Consider the following 13766-nt stretch of genomic DNA (forward strand, 5'->3'; position numbering starts at 1 on the left):
GAGACAAATGGACTCGTTCGCATTTACAAGCAGCGCAGTTTCCTGGTTTGTTAGAGACTGTCAAACACTAAAAAGTTACAAAGCTGAAGTCAGCTTGACTTTCGAATTTTCTACTACCACCGTAAATGCTGCTGCATTTAAAATTTGGCACCTGTCAGAATTTAAGGTGGAACTATTCAAATTTTGAGGAAATGTTTCCTGGCAGAAACTGGAGGAAAGCAGCTAAAGCTACAGCTTAAAGCAGAGTGAAGTAAGTCTGTGTTTTCATTAATATTGTTTAGTCTATACTAGGACATCATCAGCACAGACTGGGCATTAAATGTTGTGGCCCCCAAGGTGGTTTGAGTTTTGTTGAAAGGACAAAATGGCTCTTCTTAATATTTGGGTTGACTCCTGACCTAACCTGGCTTTAATGCAGATCCAGGCAGTTTTCTCGCTCATCCATGCGTGTTTTTGTTATGTGCCGCCACAGACTGTCCAGGCACTGCACTTCCACTGATGTCCAAGTTCCACCTTTTACATTCTGTCAACATTACGTTTAGAAATTTAGAAAATCGGTTGTTGACATTTGTGAATCGATTCAGAATCGTTCATGTACACATCGCGATGCATCTAAGAACTGCTCCCCTCCCCCGTAACTACCTGGAATAGGTTTGGCAGATTGTGGTTCAAACTAATCACCAAAGGAAGACAGATCTCTATGACCACATATCGGCACTGGCTAATATTCATGTACATGAATAATATTGGTCATCAGTATCTGCATGCAATTTATATCAGTGCAACCTGATGAAACCTGTTCTGTTATTTAGAATGTACTTAGTTCCTTAGAATGTGTTCCCTTTCTCTTTGTGCACTTGTGTATCTTTAAAGATTTTGAATGCCTGAAGATCTGCTCACACTCTGAGCAGTGATGAGGTTTCTCTCCTGTGTGAATGCACCGGTGTCTTCTAAATTTACCTTCCTCACTGAAACTCTTCCTGCATTCTGAACAGCAATATGGTTTTAATCCTGTGCGAACACACTGATGTACTTTGAGACGACCTAGTCGAGTAAAACTCTTACCACACTGTGGGCAAGAATATGGTTTCAGTCCTGTGTGAACACGCTGGTGTACTTGGAGAGGACCTAGTCGAGTAAAACTCTTCCCACACTGTGAGCAGGAATACGGTTTCAGTCCAGTGTGAATGCGCTGGTGTAGTTTGAGGGTACCATTCTCTCTAAAACTCTTTCCACATTCTGAGCACCGATATGGTTTTTCTCCTGTATGAATGCGCTGGTGTATTTTTAGACTATTTTGAGCAGTAAAACTCTTCCCACATTCTGAGCAGTGATACGGTTTCTCTCCTGTATGAATACGCTGGTGTACTTTTAGACTATTTTGAGCCGTAAAACTATTCCCACACTCTGAACAATGATATGGTTTCTCTCCTGTGTGAACGCGCTGGTGTCTTTGGAGATGAATCTTTTGAACAAAACTCTTCTCACAATCGGAGCAAGGATACGGTTTCACTCCTGTGTGGATACGCTGGTGTAGTCGGAGGCTACTCTGTTGATTAAAACTCTTCCCACACTCTGAGCAGTGATACGGCTTCTCTCCCGTGTGGATACGCTGGTGTAGTCGGAGGCCACTCTGCTGATTAAAACTCTTTCCGCACTCCGAGCACTGATGTGGTTTCTCTCCAGTGTGAATGCGCCGATGTATTTGTAGATGACTTGGGATAGTAAAACTTTTCCCACACTCTGAACAGTCGTACAGTCTCTTCTGGCATGTGTTTTTCTGGATTTGTCTGCCTGATCTGTTGGCATAAAGTGTAGTGGATGATGTTGTTTGAGTACTTGAGCTTCCTGCAGATGCCATTGTTACATTGTGTGTGTGGGAAATCGGACACTAGAAGCAGGTGAATACTTAGGAACAAGAAGTCATCTCTTTCTGGAAGAAAAAAAGACAGAAAAAGAAAAATAATCAGCATCAAAGTTTGTTCAGGGGTTAAAATGGTCAAGTACGACAGGCTTTGATGACCGTGGGATTTACGTCAGGGATTTACCATCACTGAACAGATCAGCCATGTTCTCAGCTACAAGAGGATTGAGAAAACAACAGACTCTGATAGCGTCTCACCTGCAACACTCAAGCACTGTCCTGAACAGCTTTCTCCCATCCTCACTGACCTCTTCCATTAGTCTGTGACCCAGTCTGTTGTGTCTGTATGCCTGAATGACTACAGACCAGTTGCCGTAATACCTGTAGTCATAAAGTATGGCGAGTCTTATACTTCAGCACCTCAAAGTCATGACTGATGCCCTTCCAGGACCCTCCGTAGTTCGCGTTAAGGGCTAACATGTCTGTAGATGATGTCGCTTAATTAGGCTTATTTCAACATCCTGCAACCTCTAACATGTGTGCTGTTTGTAGACTTTAGCTCTGCTTTCAACACCATCTATCTGTCTATCTTCTATCACATCTATCTGTGGTAGCTCAACACCCTCTTGTCTATCTGCTACAAGATCAACAACAAAAAACAGTATGTCTATGTGATTATGGACCCTTTCAGCACTGGCGTTCTCTCTCCTGCTCTTCTCTCTACACCATTGACTGCATGTCTTACAGTGACTCTGTTAAACTTCCAAAATTCCAATATCATTATGTATCCCTAGTTAAAATGTTTTGAGCTACAGAGAATCAGAACCAAGCTTTATTGGCCAGGTTTATTTACACGTTTTGGTTACAGGAGCTCACAGAGCACAGAATCAGAGGTTTACATGTAGTGAATAAAATAAATAAAACATGCATCAATCACTTAGAGACAAACACACACACACACACACAGTCACACCTGTAAACCTTACATGGTGCAAAGTATAGGTCTAAAAAAGTGCTGAATGCAGCAGCAGTTAAAGGGTGTATAGTGGCAAAGATTCAGATCAGTGGGGTAATAAGGCAGATAAGTGGGGTAAGAGTGAGATAAGTGGGGTAATAAGGCAGGTAAGTGGGGTAACAGTGAAATACGAGGGGTAATAGAGCAGATATTTGGGGTAATAATAGGGCTGATAAGAGGGGTAAATAAGGCAGGTAAGTGGGGTAATAAGGCACTACACAGAGCACTACACCACAGTCCTCGTACTAAACCTGAAGCTTAAGCAAGACGGAAACTGTTCACTATCTCTGGTATGCTCGACTCGGTTTACAGTAAGTCGGTTGCTGAGCTACTTAAAGCTCGAACTGAAGACAACCTGTAATAAAACCGGAGAGAATTCTTTACGTGTTCATATTTTCATCAACGCTGCCAAAGTTAAAGACCATGAAGATCAGTTAAGACAGAGTAGGGAGTGTGAAAAAGTGTTAGAGCCCCTACTTACAACAGCAGCTCCTGTTTCTCTCCTCCTACAACACGGAGGTGTGGCCCGCTGATCGTAACGAGATCTTTTTCTCCGCTTTATTGTCTTTGAAGAACCACAGCTGCAGAACTGGCGCCCCCACCTGGGCTGCAGGGGAAATCAGACTGGGAGATTATTCATATCCCACCCGTATTCCGGCATGCGCCACGACTGGGTAGTTACCAGAGAACATGTAGAGAGAATTACCACTCTGAAATGTCTTCTGCGTTTCTCAAACACTAGAGGGCGCTCCCGAGCCAGTCCAAAATAAATGGGTTGATATGGAGCATTTGAGCAAAATCATAGTTTATAAATGCTGAAACATTTTTAATATAAAAGAATTCCTTCATTTCCTGAGCAGCATAAAACATTTTACCAAGGCTGTAAATATTTTAAGAGCTTTTAAACTCGAGTTACAGGAGCGCCTCATGTACGTTCATGACGTCAGTGAGCGCGAACAGCCAATGAGCTGCTCCGTTCGCCCATCAATCATCACTCTCTAGCAGGAAAGCCCACCTCCTGCTGCCCGTTGGGCTCCATTCACTCCCATTCACTTTATTGAGGACTCGCTCGCGGGCGCCCTCTGCTTTTCAGACGTCCTGTTACTGATATAACGGGGAAATAGGAAGTGGCTAGACTCCTCATAAACCAGCTCTGGTAAGTCACAGCAGCAGTCCGCTGATTGGCCAGTTGAGAAGCGCTTCACAGTACCATAGCAACCACAGAGCACAGCGGAAGTTCAATATTAGTTTTTTTTAGGCTGGGACTTAAAAACTTTACCAGAAGAAAAGATACAAGACTAAATATTCCAAACACAGCATGATGACTGCTGAACTGAGTCATTTAATCACTAAAACTAAACACAGAAACGCTGTTACAGATGATCATATGTTGGTCATTGTTCATAAAAACATACAGCTGTTAAGATCAAAGCTACATTTTTCTTAAAATATAATTTTAACGATGAATTTCTATCTGTCTGTTTGTCCGTTCATCTGTCTGTCTATCCATCTGTCCATTCTTTTGTCTACCCATCTGTCTTGTCTGTCGTCTTGTCTGTCCGTCTGTCTGTCCATTCGTCTAGCCATCTGTCTTGTCTGTCTGTCTGTCCATCTCTGTGTGTGTCTGTCTGTCCATCCATCTGTCCGATTGTCTGTCTGTCTGTCCAGCTATCCGTCTGCCTGGCTATCCATCTATGTGTCTGTCCATCTGTCTATCCGTTCGTCTGTCTATCCATCTGTCCGTCTGTCTGTACATTCATCTATCCGTCTTGTCTGTCCGTCTGTCTGTCTACCCAATCTGTCTTGTCTGTCCGGCTAGGTGTCTGTCCGTCTATATGTCCATCTGTCTGTCTGTCCATCTGTCATGTGCTCAGTAGTCACTAGAGATGGACATAAACAAGCAATGTTTTCAAGAACCATCACCCTCCATGCACTGATCAGATGCACAGATCTCCATAGCAGTGAAGATGTCCTTCAAATTCAGAGGTTCTCTCAACCTGCAACAAGCGAACTTCTGCAGTGGTGAGGATGTCCTATGAACCCAAACTATTTCAGCTGGTGACAAACTAACTGGAGCTGGAGCTGAGAGTTAAAATGCCCTTCATGATGAACTCTGTTTCAGGTGGGAATGGGCTAACCTCTGTATTGGCAAATGAAAACGTCCTTCAGACTGAGGAACCCTCTTACACCTGAGAGACCGAGGTAACACTGTAACTGTGAGTGATAATGTCTTTAGACAGAATGTTTCTGAGTCTATTCTTGCTAATGGTGAAACTGCTGTTTGTGTTCCCAACTGCCTTCACAGTAAAATCCTGCACAGACTGCAGTGGAATTTCAAGTAGTACATCCACACCATATAGTTTATGCTTTGCGATCAGCAGGAAAACTGATGTCTGTTCTCTCCTTCTGCCTCTTCACTGCAATTTTACCACTGCCATATGATGTACCTGCCTCAGCTTACTGAATTGGACAGACTCATGCATCGATCATTTTGGTTTTCTTCTTAGCACACTTGTGTTTCTTTATAGACTTCAAATACTTAAAGCTCCGCTCACACTCTGAGCAGTGAAACGGCTTCAGGCCAGTGTGGACGCATTGGTGAGTACTCTGATGACTAAATTTATTCCCACAATGTGAGCAGGAATATGGTTTCTCTCCAGTGTAGATGCACTGGTGTGCTCTGACACTGCTTGGATCACGAAATGGGGAAGCCACACTCTTTTTTAGAGTACCTTCTTCTCCAAAACTCTTCTCACACTCTGGGAAGTGATATGGTTTCTCCCTTGTGTGAACGTGCTGGTGTAGTTGGAGAGCATTCTGTCGATTAAAACTCTTCCCACAGTCTGAGCAGGGATACAGTTTCACTCCTGTGTGGATGCGCTGGTGAACCTGGAGATGGACAGTTTGAGCAGTGATATGGTTTCTGTCCTCTGTGAATGAGTTTGTGTCTTTGGAGATTACTCTGTTGATTAAAGTTCTTCCTACATTCTGAACACTGATATGGCTTCTCTCCACTGTGAATGCGCCGGTGTGACTGGAGGATACTCCGATGATGAAATGTCTTGTCACATTCTAAACAGTTAAACGGCTTCTCTCCAGTATGAATGAGCTGGTGTATTTGGAGACTTCTGGGACAATGAAATAACTTCCCACGTTCTGAATAGCGATACAGTTTCTCCCCTGTGTAAATGTGCTGGTGTAGTCGGAAATGACTGTCTCTTAAAACTCGTTCCACACTCTGAGCAGCGATACAGTTTTTCTGCTGTGTGAATGCGCTGGTGTTTTTTTTTAGAGCATGAATATCTCCAAAACTCTTCTCACACTCGGAGCAGTGATATAATTTCTCTCCCGTGTGAACATGTTGGTGTGCTGTCGATTAAAACCCTTCCCATAGTCTGAACAGTGATACGGTTTCTCTCTATCTTGTTGAAGATTACCCTGTAGAGTAAAACTCTTCCCACAGTTTGGGCAATAGGGAGTTCTCTCTGTCTGTATTTTTCTCCATTATTCTGCAAGATGTGTTATCATGTAGAGGACCAGAGGCTCTTTGCAAAGAACTGAGGCTTCTTCTGCAAAGCTTATTTTCACATATAATCTATCTTGATTTTAGAAGTCCGATTCATTCCTCTTGGTGGAACCTAAATTTTTGTAGCAAGGTAAACATTAGTATCAGTAGACGACATGCAGCAGGATGTGACTGTTTTTCTGAAATAGAGAAAGAAAAAAAAATGTGACAAAATAGTTGGAATTACTCCCCAAACTCAACAAAATTTTAGGTGTTAAAAAGCAAATAATAGTTGTTAAAAAGCAAATAATATATGCATTTTTTAGCTTTCAGAAACAGATGCAAAGGGAAACTGTAGGAAGCTGATTGAAGACCAGGAGGACCAAGAAAAATCTGTTGGAGCTGCTTATATAGATGAGTCAGGTGTCACTCCCAAATACCTGTACAGATGTATATTTTTTTTACAATAATTTACAAATTTTAGGTAAAATTACTACAGCATCTCTGGCTCGCATCACAATGTGGATGGCAGCCCAACATCTGACACAAAATCTCAGCAAGACAGAGCAGAGATACAGTCAAATCCATGAGTATTTGGACAGAGACACATTTTTGTAATTGTGTGTTTATAAACCACAACAGTGGATTTGAAATGAAGCAATCAAAATGGAATTGACATGTTTCAGGATAGAAGCTTTGACTCTTGTCCAAGTTGTAGGACGGACGACTTCTCACTTTCTTCAATCGCCAACTGAAGACCCACCTCATCAAAAGGCAATTACAAACCGCATTTCTGCTAAAGACCTTTTGCACAATGCTATAAAACAAGAAACCCTAATTCTCTAAAGATCAGTTAAACACAGAGTAAAGAGTGTGAACAAGTGTTGGAGCCCCTACTTAAAACAGAGCAGTACCTGATTCTCTAAAGATCAATTAAACACAGAGTAAAGAGTGTGAAAAGTGTTAGAGCCCCTACTTACACCAGAGCCGCTCCTGTTTTCCTACTCCAACAACACTGTGCACACATTTTCGCTGATCGCAACATGATTTTCTTCTTCTCCGCTATATTTTCTTTCGAGAACCACGGTTACAGAGGTAGCGCCCCCAGCTGGTCTGCAAAGGGATTCACGGTTCCACCAGTTTTCCAGTAAACCTCGCCTCTTGTGCTACGACTGGGTAGTAATTCACAAGAGCAGTCCGGTGATTGGCCACTTGAGAAGCGCTTCACATCACCATAGCAACCACAGAGCGCAGCGTATTTGAATATTAGTTGAATATTAGTTTCTTAGGCTGGGACTTCCTCAGTTTTGACTTGTGTGGAAAACATTAATGTTCCAATTCCACGTAATTCATTTGGATGATTTTTGTGTGATTTTGGCCAATCACAAAAGGCTTTAATAAAAATGCTGCTGCAGAATAGATGGTTAAATGGGTGATTCCCATTTTTGTAAAGCTGCTTTGTGACAACATCAGTTGTAAAAAGCGCTATATAAATAAATTTGATTTGATTTGATGATAAATGTTTCTGTCCTTTTCACAAAATATACAGCAATTAACATAAAAAGTAAACCTCTTAAAAATCAAGCATCTGAATGGTAAACATTGGATGGTAAACATTTATAATAAATTTCTTTCACTTTTGGGAGACAATTTCAGATTATTTTAAACTACATCTTTCAATATTGAATTTCCGTTTACTAAAAGAGGTGGTCAGGGTAAGGTAAAGGGTTCTACACTGAAACAAACTCACTAAAACTGGACTGGAAAAAGGTAGCCTGGTCTGATGACTAGTCTGAGGCTCACAGACAATAGGGTCAGAATTTGGCACCAACAGCATAAATCCATCAATGGACACAACTTGTTTTGTGTGAAGAGTACAGGAAGACTACAGAAGACTGGAGGCTGTAATCACTGCCAAAGGTTCTTCAACCAAGTACTGAGTAGTCTGAATTCTTATGTCAATGCAATATTATAATTTTTCCTTTTCAGTAAATTTACAAAAATTTCTAGAATTCTGTTTTCATTATGGGGTATTTTATTGCAGAGCGATGGGGGGGGGGAATTATTTTAACACAAAGCCATAACATAACCTGTGAAAGAAGTGAAAGAGTCTGAAGACTGTTCAAATGCATTGTATGTGTGAAGCCTGAATCTTTTAGATTCAGGCTTGATTAAACGAGATTAGCTGTAACAGTAATCAATAAGTCACAATGATTAACTTTGTAGGATGCTTCTTAAGGTATTTCATTTATTTTGTCTTTTGTACATTTGAACATCCATTCCTTGATTGTTTATATTTGCAGTGGACTGTCTCGAATATTTGAGCACCCTTGAATGGTCAGAGGCCCCTGGACACTGGGCTGGCCAGGAATCCTTCCCTATGCTCAGCAGTCACTAGTGTTAGAAATTCAGCTTTCAGGAATCAGAAGTCAGGAGACCTTCAGTGTAGACTTGATTTTATTGACACACAGGAAATGTGGGCACAGCTTAGTGGATCGCAGTCAGTCTATCACAGCCAGTCTGACTAGGGATATATTAGGAGAACCTTATAAACACTGGAAGTTGTGGGAGGAGGATAAAGGTGTGGAAAAGGAGTTTTAGGGGGGGTAAGCAAGGGGGATGAGGGTGATAAGAAGAGGGGGGTTAAGCAAGGGAATGCGAGGGGGATGAGGGTGATAGGAAGAGGGGGTTAAACAGGGGGATGGTGATTACCCTATCAAAAGGACAGAGGTGCCGACTCCCTGCAAGGATGGCGAACATCAACACTCCTTGATGGTTGCCACCCTGGAGGGTTATATCAAATCAAAGGGCCAAACCAACAATGCAGGGAGTTGACCACCTTAGATCAGCAGATAGAAGCTTAATTTCTCTCAATTCCCCCTTTGATTCTCCTTAATGGAGAATCACAAAATTATGTTATGACTACAAGTCTTTATTAGTGCAGAAGTGCCAAAAACATATGGTGTCTTCAGGTAGAGCTGGTCTATGATGGATGCAGGTCAGGGAGCTTGGATGATTTGCTTCTGCATGATGGAACGTCAGGTCTTCTGTGGGCATGCGTGTGCAATCCCATGCATTTGAACCATAGATCATGGTTATGATCATGCACAGTGTTTGGATTTGTGATGTATTCATGTTGTCCTGGTGAACTTGACAGCGTCTGTTGCTTGGTAGGTCGTCCTCAAGGTCTCGTCCTTGTCTCCAATCAGCTGCGCAGGTTTTCTTGAGATGCACGTTTCTTGAAGAGTCAACAAGGCATCTAGAAGTCCATGCAGTGTTCTGAGTGGATGGGGACACCGTCTCCGCTGTGTGGTTCTATAGAATACACAAAAGGAACATACGCAGTGAACTGTTCATCAGCAAAATCTGAAGATTTTCATTCAGTGATTGTCATGCAGCTCCCCAGTATCTGTCCCTCAGAAAAGGCTGTTATGGTGATACACAGTGTTGTGGAGTCTTCACCTCAAGGGTAACCCCCATGATAATAGAAATCATAGTTCTTCCTTGAGGCTCTGTACATCACCCACCTCCTCTTTTACTGGCCCTTAAAGTCATTTTTGAGGAGCAGGCACAACCTTACAATGAGAAACATGAATCCATGTTTTCTTTCCTTCACATTTCACTGCTGAGTTAGTAATCAAAAGAACCTGATATGGGCCATCCCATCTGGGTTCTAGAGATTGTCTGTCATGTTTCCTCACCATGACCCATTGACCTGGAATTATTGTATGGCCACCTTCAGCTGGTTTGCTCCAAGCGCTATTGACCTGACTCTGAGCTGCTTGTACTGCTTGTGATAGTGTTTGGCAATAATTAAGAAGTGCATCTGACAGTAAATGCACATCTGCTCTGCGGAGATCAATCACCCCTGGAACCAGCATTGGTCTACCTGTCACAACTTCATAAGGACTAAGCCCAACTGTTTTGTTGCTAGTTGCCCTTATACTGCAAAGTACCGCTGGCAAGGCTGCAGTCCATTTGACACCCTGACTGTGGAGTTTAGTCAGTCGTTCCTTGATGACACGGTTTACACGCTCTACCTGTCCTGAAGCTTGTGGTCTGTATGGACAGTGAAGTTTCCAGTTCACCTTCAGGAGTTTACAGACAGCCTGCACTACCTGTCCAGTGAAGTGAGTGCCTTGATCTGACTCAATTTGCTCAGGAAGACCCCACCTAGGAATAAAATCCTGCACTAACATTTTAGCAGTGTGTGCAGCAGTGCCCTTGGAAGTTGGATAACATTCAATCCAGTGAGAAAATTTATCCACTATGACCAAAACATCTTGTTTTCCCTCGCATTTAGGCAGTGTGATGTAATCTACCTGTAAATGGCGAAATGGACCTGGAGGCGCTACTGTTTTAGTAGCCGGACTGCGCATCTGAGGAACAACATTGACTTGGTTACAAGCAACACAATTTTGAACAACTGCTTTAGCCTGTTCCCTGAACTTAGGATTCCACCAGGAATGTGAAAACTGATTTACCATCTTTTCCACTCCAATGTGACCTAAAGAATGTATCTGTGTAGCTAAGTAAGGGAGTAGTGACTCAGGTGCAACTAATTTTCCCCCTTTGGTCCAGACACCATCTGGAGCAATTTTTGCACCCGATTCCAGCCATGTCCAGAGTTCCCAGTTTGGGGAATCGGACTGTAGCTTGTGAATAGAAGAAATGTCATTAGTATTACACTCTGTATTAGTGAGGGATGCAATACTAGCTGGTGGTAAAAAACATGCCCTTTTAGCCGCTTCATCTGCAATTCTATTGCCTTGTGCTTCAAAAGAATTACCACCTGTGTGCGCTTTGACTTTCACGACGGCTAGATCTGCGGGTAACTTGACAGCTTCCAAAAGACCATGTACTAAGTCAGCATTTTTAACTGGAGTGCCAGCAGCTGTGAAAAAACCTCTATGACTCCACAGATGTGCAAAGTCATGCACAACACCGAAGGTATATCTTGAATCAGTAAAAATTGTGGCACATTTACCTGATGCACGTTTACATGCTTCAGTTAGGGCCACCAACTCAGCCTGCTGGGCTGAGTAGGAAGGATGAAGACTACCACTGGCCAAAGTTTGAAGACTGTCAGTCACCGCCCATCCAGATCTACGCTGACCATCAGTGTAAGTTGAGGAACCATCAGTAAAAAGAATCAAATCTGGATTATCAAGAGGGACATCTTTAACAACAGGATGAGAACTGGATAATTCAATGCAATCATGATCACCCCCTTCCTCATAAGCATCAGTCAATGAGGACATCATAAAGGAGGAAGGGTTGTTCATTGGTGTGTTCTGAATCACCACATTAGGAGCTGTCAAAACAGCAAGCCAGTTGCCCCATCTAGAAGCTGTCACTGACAACACACGGCCATTGTTGAATAAGGCTGACACAGAATGAGGACATTTGACTGTGACTATTTGCTCTAGCGTCTGTGGCGCAAATGCTAACAGTGCCAGATATGTAGCCTGTACTGCTCTTAAACATGGACCCATACCATGAGCCACCGTGTCTAATTTAGCTGAATGATAAGCTACTGGACGCTGCATACCACCATGTTCCTGAGTCAGACAGGACGTCATAAAACCACAATCTTCATGCACAAAGACAGTGAAAGGCTTGTTTGAATCACAAAGGCCAAGAGCTGGTGCAGAAATCAAGGCTGATTTCAACTTTGCAAAAGCAGTGGTTGTGTTATCTGTGTGTACAAGAGGGTCATGTTGTCCAGGTTTACCTTTAAGCAGATCGTATAGTGGTTGTGAAATTGCAGCATAAGAATCTATCCAAGGTCTGCAGTAGTTGCAGAGGCCTAAGAAAGCTCGCAACTTGTGTACTGTGGTTGGCAACGACAGTGCATTAATTGCTGAGCTTCTAGCAGGCAAAATTCCTCTAGAACCCTGGGTAACCCATTGCCCCAAATATTGTACACCAGGACAACACAACTGAGCTTTGTCACGACTGGCCTTGTGTCCCTTGCTAACCAAAGATTCAAGAAGCGCCTTCAAGTCTTTGTCATGCGTTTCCTCAGTCTCACTACTCAACAAGACATCATCAACATACTGAATAACAACAGAGGACTGCAAAATGTGCTCAGCCTGGGAGAGGTGTTTTCTGAGTGCTTGATGGTAAATAGTTGGACTGTTATGAAAACCCTGAGGCAGCCGTGTCCATTGGTATTGCACATCCCCCACAGTGAAAGCAAGCCAAGGCTGGCTTTGTGATGCTAATGGAACAGACCAAAAACCATTAGCCATATCAACCACAGAAAAAACACTGTGTGTTGTAGGGATACCATCAAAGATGGTGGATGGGTCAGCCACCAATGGAGTTAGCTTGTCAATATGCTGATTAGCTACCCTATAATCTACTGTTAGCCGCCAAGTTCCATTAGCTTTGCGAACTGGCCATACAGGACTGTTGGATACACTGTGTGTTTTGACCAAGATACCTCTTTTCTCAAGCTGATCTATGATTGGTCTAATACCCTGCAAGGCCTCTTTGTTGATAGGATACTGTTTAGTACAAGGAGGTTGACGACCAGTGAGAACAACTGGTTCCATTTCTAAAAGGCCACAGTCATCCTTATCATCTGACCAAATAGGGTGATTAGCCAAATCAGATTGTTTCAAAGAGGCAATGTTCCAAACACACGAATCAGCATTAATAGACAAAGAACAGTTCAATTTTCTCAGAAAATCCATCCCAAGAATATTCTCAACCTTTCCCACCCAAAATTGCCATGAAATGGTTTTAGGTCCTAGATTAACATCTATGGGTGTAGATAAAATTAAGGATATTCCGGCATTACCCAGTCCCTCAGCAGTGATGTGTCTGTCTGTTAATGATACTCCTAAAGATGCACAAACAATATCAGAAAGTGTAGTAACCTGAGCCCCTGTGTCTACAAGAAATGAAAAATCCTGTCCCCTAATTTGTACATCAGCAAAAAGGCGATTCTCTAAAACTCTACTGATGGCACACAGATGGGCAGAAGCGGCTGGGCAAATTAGTTTAAAGCCGGGGCAGACGGAGACGTTGACATCTCTGTATATCCCTGCACTGCCTTAATTAACATAGAGAATTGGTCATGTGAAAGACCCTGGAAAGACTTCCCTATTGTATCATCCTGCGGAAATCCCTCAGAGGATCTTCCAGCAGTGTTTTCCCTCATCTTTGGATACCTTCTAGAATTGTCTGCCTGTTTCTTATGACAACCCCTTGCAAAATGACCAGTTCTATGACAATAATGGCACTCATTTTTCTGGTTAGTGACCCTGTGATTGGGACTTGAGTTGAAGCCTTTGTCTGTTAGGACATGTACAGATGCTGAAACATGGCTTGGCTCCAGGTCAAGATCCAATCTGTCCAGTTCACTTTTAAGC

The 13766-nt window shown here is 42.7% G+C and overlaps 2 protein-coding genes across 3 annotated transcripts; both read right to left on the minus strand.

Annotated features, from left to right (window-relative positions):
• Positions 1 to 356: 356 nt before the first annotated feature.
• Positions 357 to 7463, minus strand: LOC108442653 (gastrula zinc finger protein XlCGF17.1-like). 2 transcript variants are annotated; one of them, XM_017722798.2, is made up of 3 exons: positions 7365 to 7463; positions 3361 to 3486; positions 357 to 1933 (listed from the first exon to the last, which is right to left on the minus strand). In XM_017722798.2, exon 3 carries the CDS (start codon positions 1859 to 1861, stop codon positions 809 to 811), a length of 1053 nt encoding a protein of 350 aa, XP_017578287.1. In that variant the 5' UTR covers positions 1862 to 1933; positions 3361 to 3486; positions 7365 to 7463; the 3' UTR covers positions 357 to 808. The 2 variants fall into 2 exon arrangements, with proteins under 2 accessions (XP_017578287.1, XP_017578288.1); XM_017722799.2 differs by lacking the exon at positions 7365 to 7463 and adding an exon at positions 2123 to 2245 and having other exon boundaries at positions 3361 to 3712.
• Positions 7464 to 8873: 1410 nt separating this feature from the next.
• On the minus strand, positions 8874 to 13393 carry LOC119263459 (protein NYNRIN-like). The gene has a single exon (XM_037538358.1). The coding sequence runs from the start codon at positions 13083 to 13085 to the stop codon at positions 9936 to 9938; it is 3150 nt and encodes a 1049-aa protein (XP_037394255.1). The 5' UTR covers positions 13086 to 13393; the 3' UTR covers positions 8874 to 9935.
• Between the last annotated feature and the right edge of the window lie 373 nt (positions 13394 to 13766).

The sequence above is a fragment of the Pygocentrus nattereri genome, chromosome 5 (assembly GCF_015220715.1).
Source record: "Pygocentrus nattereri isolate fPygNat1 chromosome 5, fPygNat1.pri, whole genome shotgun sequence".
Classification (NCBI taxonomy): domain Eukaryota; kingdom Metazoa; phylum Chordata; class Actinopteri; order Characiformes; family Serrasalmidae; genus Pygocentrus; species Pygocentrus nattereri.